Source organism: Dermacentor andersoni, chromosome 10 (assembly GCF_023375885.2).
Source record: "Dermacentor andersoni chromosome 10, qqDerAnde1_hic_scaffold, whole genome shotgun sequence".
NCBI classification, from domain to species: Eukaryota; Metazoa; Arthropoda; class Arachnida; order Ixodida; family Ixodidae; genus Dermacentor; species Dermacentor andersoni.
In genome coordinates this window covers 74,788,361-74,801,796 of record NC_092823.1, presented here as the reverse complement: position 1 = coordinate 74,801,796, position 13,436 = coordinate 74,788,361, and the positions used below count along the sequence as shown (strand labels likewise).

Here is a 13,436-nt window from a genome sequence, read left to right as displayed (position 1 = left end):
GAGCGATGTGCTGCCATTTTTGAGATAGAGTTTAAGGTCAGCGTTGCTTAGACATGTGAAAACCTCCTTAAGACCAACTGCGTAAGAAAGTCATGTGCCAAAACGACGACATTGTCGAGGAAACAGAGACAGATAGACCACTCGATACTACGCAGCGTATTGTCCATGAGTATTTCGAATGTTGCAGGCGCTTTACAAATTCCAAAGAGCATCACGTTGAATTCATATAGGTCCTCGGGTGTAACAAGTGCAGTTTTCTGACGATCGGCCTCTGCCATCGAGACCTGCCAATAGCCAGAACACAAATCTAAGGACAAGAATTCTGCTCTTTGGAGGCTATCGAAGGTGCTCTCGATGCGTTGTGAACGATAAACGTACTGGCTCGTAATGTTACTGAGACGACGGTAGTCGACGCGGAAGCTAATATACCGCTTTCTTTATGAAGAAGAACAACAGTAGACGTCGAGGAACTGTGGAAAGTTAAATAACACCGCTACAAAGCACATCGTCGACTTGGTATTAAGGATGTGGCGCACTCCGGCGGAGACGCAGTACATTCTCTGACGCAATGACTGGTGCGAATCGGTGTCAATGTGGTGCTCTACTTGGGAAGTGTGGCCCATTCGAAGCCGCGAGATATTGAAAAAATTTTCAAACTGGTGCAAAAGGAGAAGAAACTCAGAGCGTCAGCCAGGGGTTAGAGTTTCGGCCATGGAACTCGAGAACAGACCACCCGACAACTGTTCGAGCGCGGAAAGGGCCTAAAGTTCGTTGATTTCATTATAGAAAAACTTGTCCGCTCGGGAAGTAAAACGAAGAGTAAATGTGTTTTACGTAGCTGATAAATTTTCCGACAGCTAACGGGATTAGCGCAGATGGAGGGTTCTAGACAAAATATTGCGGCAACCAGCCTCAGTGTCTCGCGCTGCACAAGGCATTCAAACAGGTTTACAACTCATGAAGACGTCAGAAGGTGTAAACACCGTAACGCCAGTGAGGGCACCGTAGCTGACTCGCACAAGAGCAAAAGAGCAAAAGAGCATGGAAAAATAGCAGGGCAATATAATAGTTTCCTCGCTGGCATCCGGTTTAGGCGGTCCATCGAGCGTCTAGAAAGCGCCATTGACGATGCCAATCATGATGCGGCAAATCTTGCCAGCCCCGGGCATGGCGTTTACAAAGCTCGACCAAGTCTTCACATAACTCATGACCGTTTCTGCGGTGTTCTGTGCTCGGGTGCGTAAGCGTTGTTATGAACAGTTTTTTCAGAGGTGGTTGGGTAAACCATTTTGTGAAGGACGACTTGAAAACCGACCACCTTCCGATGTCACTTTCGTGATACTGGTATCAGAGGCTGGTCAGGTCAGTAAGATAGAAAATTACGTTGGTCAACATGATAGCGCCATCCCTCTTCAGATGAGCGCCCACCCGCTCGTAGGAGGTAAACACGGCCGCTCATTCTGTGTTCAGAAGCAGTGGCAACAAGAACCTCCTTCACACGTGATAACTTATTCTCTTACCCCTGCAATGTGTGCACACATGTAGTAGAAATGAATCCTCCGTTTCTAGTACCGCGTTTCTCATAATCACCTTGTGGTGTCCCAGGAAAAACCACACTTTATTTTTTGTAGTTTTTAACCTTGCATTGTAGGTTCGTACTGAGTTTTGTTGTTGTTGTTCTTTTATGTCTTTACGAATAATCTAGCGCTGGCGCTGCTGCAGCTGATTACAGTTTTCCTGCGTATACAGCTTTTTGCATGGCTCGTTAAGCGTTGTAGGTGAGGGAGGGCCGAAGCAAGGTGCCTTATTCCCACATGCGGAAAGCTCATGCAGTGGAGTCGCAACCAAAATCATGAAGCTAATGTCAAGTGAGTTGCGAATAAAACGGAAGTGCACTAAATGGCTCCGCAATGAAAATAGAAACGCACCTGGTATTGATAGAGAGATTGCACGCAGCGGAACGATGTTTTTCACCCTGATTCGCTTGACTGTGAAAATTGATTCTCTCCTTAGTGTAACGGACACTGAAATTATTGATGAATTTTGTACAGCCGCTTTCCGATAATTATCTCGGATTGACCAGTAGGCTTGACGCGGAGAATCAGGCTTAGTTGCGAAAAAGCCTGCAAGAGTTGAAGGCGATAACATTGTTCGTGCACTAAAGCAATTGAAACGAACTAAATGAGTTATTCCAGTATGGACGAAGGGTGATTCGTGAAATTTCGGAAGCAGAATGGTATGCCCGGAAAAAAAATCATTTCTGCGAATTCTTGACTCACAGCTTGGACGTTCATCTGTTTGCAGCATCACTACAGCGTGACAATGTGTAAGGTTTACATAAACCACATAGATTAATTATTCCCGCCAAATTGGAGCCACCTAATGGATGACATGTACCAAAATTCTGGGTGTGTAGGTTATTTATTTCCTTTAGGATAATTACTGAGCTCTTGCCTCCTTCCAGTTCTTATACGGGTTAAACGGCATGTAGATGTTTCCCGACAGTATCCAGTGTGAGCTCGTCAGGCAAGGTGGTTGTAATTCGTTCGAAGTTGGAAGCATATTGTGAACTAACGACAAATGTTTGATTTAATTGTGTAGAACATTTACAGCCTTTGCATAACATTAAAGTTCACGCGTTCTCGAGCATCGTAATGCTGTGTCCACAATGCTTCCGAAAGTCGTAAAGAACCTCTCCAAAAGAATAACATTAAAATGTTTGAGAAGAGAGAGGAACTGCTATGTATGCCCTGTGGTGAAACTTTCACGTTCGTTGTTTAACTAGGAGCATTGCAAACTAACACTGAGCCATCTTTTTTCTTAATTTTCAGGCATCATAGATGTTTGAATTTTGTTTTTCTGGTGTCCTCGTCCTTCTAAACAATTTACCTTGCTTATATTTAGTACACGTGAGGGCCATGTTATAAGTAATGCGTGGTCAAAGCTCGAAAAGTGTCTGTTAATTCAGGTTTTTGCTATAAATTACCCAAGCAAGTGCTTGGCAGCGTCATGAATGTATTTTACGAAAATGTGCAATATATGGGATGCGACCCTGACAAAACTATCAGTAGCACTAAGACCAAATATAAGAAAAATGGGAGCGCAGCTATGGGAAAATAGTGTACGATTCAAATATAGTGGATGAAATGCATCTTTGCAGCAAAAAAAAGTACTCTTAACCAAATGTGGGATACCGTCCCGCAGCCAATGGTAGGTATATTTCCAAAAGAACTGAGAGAACGCTGCATTATAGAAACACTACGTTCAGTAGAAATTAGGGCCCCATTAAGTGTAACGCATGGCAAACTTATTGCGTTTCTGGCTCAATTAAGTGAGTTACAAATTGCTGAAAAATGGTTTCGTCTGTATTTTTACGCCTTTCACGAGCTTCTTCTGAAGTTATCAGTGAAGTAAATGAGGTACTTTGTTTATGTTTCGCGAAAACAAGTTATACGCTATGGCCAACATGCAAGCAAACTGCAATGCGTGTGGCCTAATTGCAGTCCTTCCAATAAGTACTTATGCAAATGTTGCGCAGCATTTTGAGTGTATTTTGCGGGTGGTGAAAAGTTTTGTCTGCTGCCCGGCGTAACTACGCATGTCACCAAGATCACAGTACCATAAGCGCGGTTACGCTATGAAAAAATTTGTGTTCGACGTTAAGTGTATGCGTAATAAATGCAGCCATTGTGAAAGACTTCTTGAGCGAGTAAAAATACTCTTCCATAGAGGGCGCACGAGATTAAGCCGCGACTGTTAGTGGCCCTTGCGCCCGGTGGGCTCTCTACACGTTGAACACCGCTTTCAAGACATAGCGGCCCGGGTGGGCAACTCCGCCCCAAGTAGAACGCGCCCCACGCCCACTCCCTTCTCATGGTGGACATTGTAGCCCGTCGCAGATGGCTTGCATATATAGCGGTCCGGTCGGGCGCCCGAGCGCATGGGCGGGTCCGAGGGGAAGCTCCTCCCCCGGAAACTTGCGCGTTAGAGAAGACGGCGTGCTTCCTCTCTTTCGGGCGCGAGATTGAGCCCCGATCAGCGGCTCACCCTCGCACATACAGCATACAGCGCGCGGCGCGCGGCGACAATTTTTTTGTCTTGGGCTTTATACGGAAACTCACGGCGACGGCGACGGCAGAAATGCGCTTGGAATGTCCATACAATGCTATCGCTATACAAATTAGGGGTACATTGTGAGTTGTGCTGCCTGTGCAATAATTTACGTATTTCAATGCTCCTAAGCGTGTGCAATTGTGAAAAATATGAAGAAATATGGGCACTGTTCTGGTGAAGTGAAGCTTGTGGATGAAGTATTGCACTTGTAAAGTTTTCTTAATAAGCACTCGAAAGCTCTACATATGGCGAAGGTTTCAAGTCAAGCAGCGATATAAAGAAAAACACCGTAAAGTATGCAGTTTACTTACAGGCAACTGAACTTCTTATCGCAAATGCGAACAAAAAAAACAAATTTTTCACTTCATACCGGAGAAACATAAGTGAACAGAGCATGGTCACTCATGTCATCAAAGCATTTTAGTCGATTCATTTTTAGTCGATGGTTTAACAATTGGCGCAGTTACTTTTTTCAGGCGTCTCAGCTTTAGAGATCCACACAGTCGCTGTGAATTCGTGCATTTGCACTTCCTATGAGGCAATGTAACACTGTCCCCGCGGTTTTGATGACACACAGGCTCGTAGTTGTCCAACTAATGTTCAACGTCGATGTCATCCGTACCACAGAGTGTCACGGGTTGGGAGCGTGAGAAAGGACAATCCTAATGTAGCCGTTGGCGTTGACGTCTCTCTCGCCGGCTCGTCTGGGATCGTTGAAACAGCGAAGCCACGAGCACCGTATAGCTACGTGCTCAGGTGAGTGGTACATCGCAACCGCCGCCAAACTTAGACGGGTATTACGCGTCCGTAAAATAAACTCAATTGAGTAATTATGGAGTACACACAAAGGTATCAAAAAGCAAGGAACGACAGAAAGCTGAGCTAGTTGATAAGTATTATAATGCAAGAAAGAGGTAAGGCGTGTCTGCATGTCCTAAACCTTTTTTTGCATAACGTATCAAAAAGCAAAGTCGATCTCCATCTCGTGCTTCGCCCCTACACCACCTCATGTTCCTCGCACTAAAAGTACCGTTGTCGCATTTGGGCACAATCGTAGAGTAGCAATATGCATAATGAAAAAGTTCATCGCACGAAAAGCCCGCCAGAAGCAGCGTTATTAGGTTGTAGATTTCGATATTTGACTGTCTTTCTGCTTTGTGTGAGCAATTATTTAGAACCTACATTTCACTGTTTTTTTTTGTCCAGTAAAGCACAATAAGAACAACAGTTTTACTTACTGTAGTATGGGTGTGGTTTATAAGATTCCCTTTAGCTGTGGCCAGTTCTACGTAGCGCAAACGGGGTGGTGTATCAATCAGAGGCTAATGGGACATAAAAGGTCGTTAGCCGGTGGATCGCCTTCTAATCTTTCCCTACATTGCCAGGATTGTGACTGCACGCCAGAGCTAGATGAATGCGCGATATTATACAGGCACAAGAATGAAGATTCGCGTCTTATGGTAGAGGCATGGGATATCTATAATGGTGAAAGTGCGTGTGTGACTCAGCCTTCGATTACTTTACATAAGGAAGAGATTAAGTACCGTAACCGTTTTCTCTCACGTAGTCTAGCATATGTACCCGACTGACACGTGGTGATACCATTCCAGAGCTTGCGCAGACGAGTTTTGTGTCATCTTTCTCTTTTTCGGCTCAGTGCTCCCTTCTGTTGACAGTCTGCGTTCGTGTTGTCTACTTCTCTACTGTTGTGTCCTGTCTGCACGCCTCACCCTCTTTTTCGCGTAATTTCACTGTAATAAGTTTATGGGCGTGTTGTACTGCCTCCTATATAATTTTAAGAGGCTTTTGTAGTAGTCATAAAGAAAAAGCAAGATACTCAATGCAAATAAGAAGAAGTGTTAAAAATAAATTTAGCTCTCACTGAAGGGATGTAGGTGGAGGGCATGCCTTCCATCCTCTCGATGAATCACGCTGATAGATAGTGACCTGAAACAGATAATGAATTTAGGAATGTCAAATTCTAAGTCAGATTTAAAATTCTCTATGCAAAACAATTTATATCCAGCAAAGAGAACCTATAAGGTGTGTATGAGGTATTTCCATCTATAAGCCACAGTACTATGGTAAGACAGGAATGTTTTGGAGATACCTTTGGAGTATAATAGCCCTTGTGTCTTAAACAATAATCGTGCTTAATCGAGCGCTCCTCTATTTATGAGTGCTTAAATTGGGCACAACATTGCATATAGCGATACTTGAGAATTCCCGCCTTGTTTTACAATATATGGCAATATCAATGCTGTACTCAACGTTTTCAGTAATTAGACGGCGCTCGGTGTTTTTCTAATTGCCTGCTCTTGCAAAGTGCGTACATGATATCCCGCGCGACAACAGCAGGCGCTGCCATGCACTCACTTTGTACGCGTCCATGTATCCCCCTTATCACGTACATTTCAGCACCTAATTTTAGTATTCCTTAATATACTTGACTACCCCTAAAATTCATTGTCTGCCGCGGCCGTTTTCGGGCTTCATTTTAGCATTGGCACTACATGGCTCGAATAAAGAAGTATTAGATATCATTGTGATTAATAATGCAGAAACACTATATGACTCTTTAGCGAATGATGGCACCAAATGTGACAAAATGATTGCACCAAATGTGCCCGAAGGCGCAATGATTAAAAAAAAGTGTCAAAAATGCCTGGTTTGGCGTCGAATTTCACAGGGAGGTCAATGTAAAGAAATTTTTGACAATGTAAAAAATTTTTCTATGGGTGGGTATCGAACCCGGGCCTTCAGTGTGCGAGACGAGCACGTTCATTGAAGCCACGGTTTCTCTTTTTTTTTTTTCTTTATTTCCTCGTTACAGAAATGCCATGCGAATACATTGTTAAAAAGAGAATCAGCTTAGCTTATGCTGACTCTCTGAAATTAAAATCGCTTGAATTTAGCCAACTCATCGAACAGCGGCAACTAATCGGGCGGTTCTTTCTGGGCTTTGTACACTTCACGCATGTAGACGACACTTTCAATAAAGTTTTCTCGCACAGAATGGGCATTCACATCAGCATGATATACCGACATTCTTGTGGACCATATACTATGGAGGCTCAGCAGCATAATAAGGTCATATGGAATATCGTTATTGCCTGTGTCTAAGTATCTGATACCACGTGGGGTTATTGGTAATGCTTTCTTTAATGTTCGTTGTAAGATGTCCCAATGAAAAAAGGGATCCCAACAATCAATGAAGACGTGATCGACAGTCTCTGGTTTTTTACACATTATACAATCGGTGGTCCACGGCACATATATTCCCTTGTCGGCCAGCCAAGTCTTTACTGGCAAGGTATTTGTGTGGAGTTTGAAGAAGGATGATTTTACCGATGGTTTCACAGGCATTCTTTTGACCCTTTTGAGAACATCATCGCCTGAACCTCCATAGTATGCTAACCTATACATTGGAACTGGCATTAATGAGTCTATCATATCATGGTACAATTTCTTTCTTTTGACGGAACTTAAATATTCTAGAGAGAATCGAACACTAAGCATACGGAAAGATAACACTACTTCCTGAAGGAAAAGCCACGGTTTCTCCGCTGTTCTAGTTGACTAAAGATGTGCATATACTCCGTTTCATACATCAGGTGCAACGCTGTGGAAGCTATGTATGTAGTACGGCGTCCAAATTTTATCACCACACGCTTTCCGTCTATGATTCGCTGTGCGCCAGCGGCGTTTCCTCGCGCGAGCATGCACGTAGGGCTGTTGCGACACGATGCAAATAAACAACAATGAAGAGCAAATTGATTTAAAACAACGTGTTAGCAGCCGAATGAGCGCATGGTTTGTCGGCTTCTAAGGGTAAATTCTTAATTTCGTTCACAACTGACTTTATATAAAGAACATTTTCCAAAAATCGGTCAAAAGACACCGAACTATTTCTAAGTGCGAACGCGGCCACTGTAAAAAAGTATATCTAGTCTCCACAGCGTTGCACCTGATGTATGAAAGTGAGTATAGTGGGTGCGTCACTACACAGGCCACGTCGCAGCCATCTGACCGACTAGTCGTGTGGCAAAATGCATTTGTCGTAAGGCTCTTGACGGCGCAGCCAGTAGGGAGAACGTGGCGTTACGTCATGAGTGTAGAAAATGAGCGTACAAAATAAAAAGTATTATTGTTCAATTGAGCAGTCTTTCCAGTTATGAACTCCTCGCGTGCAGGCGAATGCGTTGAGAAACTTGACGTGTTTTGATTTGTCCTTACCGGGGCGCAGTGAGAACGCAAGCAAGGACATGCGTGGACAAGGAACTTGTGGAAATAAACATTTCACTAAACGTACTGTATTGCTTTAGCACTCCCACACGTAAGCAGTCTTGAATGTTCCTGCAAAATTTTTAGACTTTCAGATCTCTGTTTTGTTGACCTGCCAGAAGTAAGCATAAGAGTTTTGTTTCCCTGCTCCCCACATCACGCTCTCTCTATGCATAACATTTTCAAGTATGCTGCCTGATCATCAATGTCAAAAGATGTATTTAATCCCTATGTTACTTCAACGCGAAAAATTTTGTTAGGACGTCACTGAAGAGAGAGAAGTTGTTGAGAGTATTGAGTTTTTAGACCTGATCTTACGCTTTCTCCCCATTATGTTAGTTATTAGATTGCAGCTTTCATAATTTCGTGCAACGTTCTGTAGAGTACACTTGTGCAACTACATGACTATTGCATCCTGTACTGCAAGTATGAATTTCATGTTCCTCCCATTAGAAAGCTTTCGCAGATCCAATGCTCACGTTGAAATCAAGACGAAGAAAATCTTGAGTGGAGAGGAATTTAATGTACTTCAAAACTGACAAGGGTCCTTGCAACTTTCCACTGGACCTTGTTATTAAGTGTAGGAGTTGGTCGACGTTGAGGGGGATCTGGAGAAATGAAGTTTTATTTACAATATATACAAGATTACAAACAGGTAAAATAACCGTAAAACTTCATCGTCGGCCGGCAGCAAATGGTACGCAACAGCCTGTGGCAAGAAGAACGTATCTCTCTTTCCGATGGTTCTCTGGCTTATAAACCCTTCAGTCCGTCGGAGTCACGTCATTTGCAGTCAATTGTCGATCCGCTGCAGGTGTCATAATTTTCATCCAATCGGCGAGCCCCTACTGATATAAATTTTATCCAATCGTAGGGCCTCCGCAAGTGGTGTCATGTTCGGCAAATGGGGACACTCCCTGCACTGCATCCTCCTATCGCCACTTCCGACAGGGTTTACCTCCTCGCCTGGTCGTCCTTTAATGACCTTCCAATGTGGCAAAGCAGCTATCTTCTGAACTAAGGCAAACTACGTAGAGCCGTGCCGGCATCCAGGCACATTTTTGTGAAGCGTCACACAGGAGGAGGGAGGAGAGACAAATGATCCACGCGTCACACACAAGTGCGGGATAGTCAGCCCGTCTGGTGGGTCCGGTAGCATGTTCTACGCGCACCGGCACAGCATAATTGGAATGCGACGGCGAGTGGTTGCGCTCCTGCAGTTTTCTCATGGCTATACGATATGCTGTCAAGCATATATTTCTTTTCTCTCTTCGCCTCGCTACCTTTATTTTATGCAAACTCCAATAAGAATGCTATTATTGTGGCTTTCGTGACCGTGGGTGGTGCGGCGTGGCTCTTCTCTGGCCCAATGGGCGAGCTAGTCCCAGTGGAGTTCGCGCGCCGCACGCGCTACTGGGTTCATGGCCTCACCACCACGTGGCGCTCACCTCCGTGCATCCGTGCAGCCCGCCATTCTTGGCGGGCTGGGAGAGTGTTCAGGTATCTGTACAGGCAAAACATTGATTCACAGTGGAGGAAAAGAACAAGGAAGCTTACCAGCAAGTATGCGGCCTGTGGGGTGGGCAACACAGCAACAAGGAAGGTCAAGCGGAAAGTCAGAGAGGCTGAATTAATCTCATGGGTGGCGGCAATGGAAAAGAAGCCTGCCATGAGTAAGTACTTAACAGGAAAAAACGAAATCAGGAATGAAACCATTTATGATAACTCAAAGGGAAGCTCATTACTTTTCGAAGCCAGTTCGGGATGCCTTAGAACACGCACCTATAAAGCGAGATATAAGAAGGAAGGAGAAGCATGTGCTTGCTGCGGTAAAGCTAGGGAAACGACGGAGCATATTTTATTATAATGTGAAGATGTCTACGCAGCGGTCGTTTTAGGCACCACTGGCCTCCTTGAAGCCCTTGGGTTCAGCGGGAGCAGTGGTAAAGCAAACAGGTCCGCGATAGACATTAGTAAGAGGCGATTGGAGGATTGGTGGAGGAAAAGTAGGGAAACGACAAAAGACGGAGACGTACAAAAGCACAATTCGCAACAGGGGATCAGAAAGTTTGGACGGGGTAGTTCATAGTGCTTTTTTTTATGTTTTCATTGGTTAACCTAGGTAGGATATAAGGCAGCATAGTAGCAAGAGCTTGGTGGCGCAACCCACCGCCCCGTTCCAAAGGGGACGCTCATAACATCCATCCATCCATCCATCCGCGGCAGCCTAGGCACCGCTCATGAGAGAAAATAAAAAAAAATAACGAGAAAGCTTGCCTTCCAGCATCCGCGGCCTCAAGGTAATGAGCAACTAAAATCTTCTTGCGGATAGAATGAATTCGAATTGCTTTATGTAAGTATGCGCATGCTGCCTGTAAAACCTTGATGCGTTCAAGGCGTCCGTCGTACTCGCGAGTAGTCAGCAACTCGGCTTAACAAAAGGCGAAGTATAATTTAGTGGCGCCCGCGCGTCTGTGCGTGCGTGGTTGTGTTTACTTGCGTTTCGACTTTTTGTATACACTGAAACAAAGCTTCGCAGTACACAGATTCCAACGCGTTGGATCTGCTAAAGTTCGTTTGTTACATTTCAATTTGGAATGGTGTGCTTCGCTTTTGATCTGCTTTTCATAAAAATGTTGCCTGCCCAGACCATATTATTTTGGCACTGGTGAGTAATCCTATTAAAACGATAAGCTTCTGTTGTCTCACTTTCGTGAAGATGCAGGGTTAGACATTATCACAACGACGAGAAAGAAAACACTTTTTCTTGGCGGGAGCAGTACGGATTAATAGAAGTTAAGCTCAAGCAGAACGATAGCGACGACCACAATCGTCGATCGTCGAAGTCTGCACAAAAGGTGGGACGCGTCGGCGATTTATACATGACTCATCGAATGTTCGAACGTAACCACGCGTGCCTTCCAGAAAGTAGGACAGAGTTAGCTTCAAGCATGCAATCTCGTTACACAAGGTTCGGCCGGTTCGACGACAGCCTAAACAGATGTAATCAACGATACCTTTCTAAAGCTTACAATTTAAGCAGGCGAGTCTTCCACTAGGCTATACCTTAAGCTTATTAGCGGGCCAAAACAAGTCCCCGGGAACGGGATAAAAAAGTACGTTTTTTTTTTTCCAATACCTACAACGTACGTCTAACGAACTAAAGTAGGGCAAAGCTGGCATCCTAAACGTCTATCAATCTTTAGTCACTCTAAACTATCTCGAGTACATAAATCCACCACGTGCGTTATAAGGCCCCAATGTGTATGGTAAGCTAAGAATTTGACGATGAAGTATACTAAACAAAACTCTGACATCACTTTCTGCGTTTTCTTCCAAGCTCATTTTCATTTCTTCAATTAATAGCTCGCGAGCAATCTCAGGACTGCGAAGCAAGATTTCGCAATCGTTCCACTTAAAATTAACAAAGATCAGCAGCGCTGTTGTTGGCTTGTTGGCATTGTTGGCCTCTTTCTACAAAATTTATGCAGATCCAACGGACGTCACAGAACCTATTCTAATCGAAGCCAAAGTAATGCCATATATATATATATATATATATATATATATATATATATATATATATATATATATATATATATATATAATTGCTTAGCACCTTACGGTAGTGGCGTACGATTAGGTGATGATAGGCCCATGTAGAAACATTTAGGCATTCTGTACGTATTCTGTCACAGTGGGACATACACATTCTGTAGAGTGGGTTATGAATGGGTACAGCTCTATAGGCACATACTAAATTGCAGAATCAGAGACACTAAATAAACGGGTACTGGTTTGGGCCGGTTCGTAGCAATGCATAATAAATAGTTATTGCGGACGAACTGAAAGAATACAGGCTAGGAATTCGAGCAACACAAGCGCAAACTTTAAACTGAATTTGCAAAAGATAATGTATTTGCCAAATACGATGTTGAGCGGAATAACTACTTCTTATAAAAGAAAACGTTCTCGAAATACAATTAACCGGTAAAGTAGCGGATGAGCGTGATTCCGGTGTCCCGTTAATTGAAAACGGACTTATCTGCATATTTTGTCATATTTATCTCTATAGCGGGACATTACTATTCTGGAGGTATTGCAAAGAACCATCTCACACATACTGAGTGGAGCAATCAAACAAAATAGAGTAAGCAACGCAATTTCTAATCGTTATTCCCTATTCTCTTAACTGATCGATTCACTTTAAAGATGCCGGCCGTATATAGGTATAGGCTTACTCAGGACAGAGCTTCAGATAGAGTGTCTGTGAGCACACACGCATATATATATATATATATATATATATATATATATATATATATATATATATATATATATATATATATATATATGTGTGTGTGTGTGTGTGTGTGTGTGTGTGTGTGTGTGTGTGTGTGTGTGTGTGTGTGTGTGTGTGTGTGTGTGGTGTGTGCGTTTGCGTATCTCGCAATATATTCTTCAAGGCGGAGGAATCCTGCCAGCACGACTGTCAGGAAGGTGCACGAGAGTGCGCAAAGCAACTTTCGCTTTAGTACTCATCAAATATTCAATCCCAGCTACAGTTTTAGGCAATAAAACGTTTGCACATATTGTAACGGAGTTGCAATGACCAGGGGGACAGATGACACGTCAATGCATTGAATATTAATTCGATGCGCAGGAAGCGAAGTTTTATAATTCACAATATAGAAGTGATTCTTGCCTGGCGGAATGTGAAGTCGGGAAAGCCGTTTGCGTGACAAAAGTGCACATTGCAGGTGTTTGCTATCTACACATACAAAGAAAAATCGTTGATCGGATCGCGGGCAATGTTTCAGCGTTGCTAAACCACATAGGAGATTGTTGTTGCCAGTGTCCCGTTACACTCCTGACCTTGTTCTTGAATCATGACTGGCTGAAAAAGAATAGTTCTGTGCGTTGCGACGTAGCGTGTTTGTTCGTGGCCAATCCCAGATTCATGAACTCCTTTTCATGAAGGCTTGGTAAATTCAATATTTTCAACAATTACTTTTTGCATGAAACCGTCCATTAAATAA

The 13,436-nt window shown here is 43.6% G+C and overlaps 1 protein-coding gene across 3 annotated transcripts in view; it reads right to left on the bottom strand.

Annotated features, from left to right (window-relative positions):
• Window positions 1-13,436, bottom strand: part of LOC129380689 (uncharacterized) — a 202,644-nt gene that overhangs the window by 30,990 nt on the left and 158,218 nt on the right. For all 3 annotated transcript variants that reach the window (XM_072284772.1, XM_072284771.1, XM_072284773.1), the window contains one exon: window positions 5,996-6,060. In XM_072284772.1, the coding sequence (XP_072140873.1) occupies window positions 5,996-6,060 (65 nt within the window). The remainder of the gene's footprint in view (window positions 1-5,995; window positions 6,061-13,436) is intronic.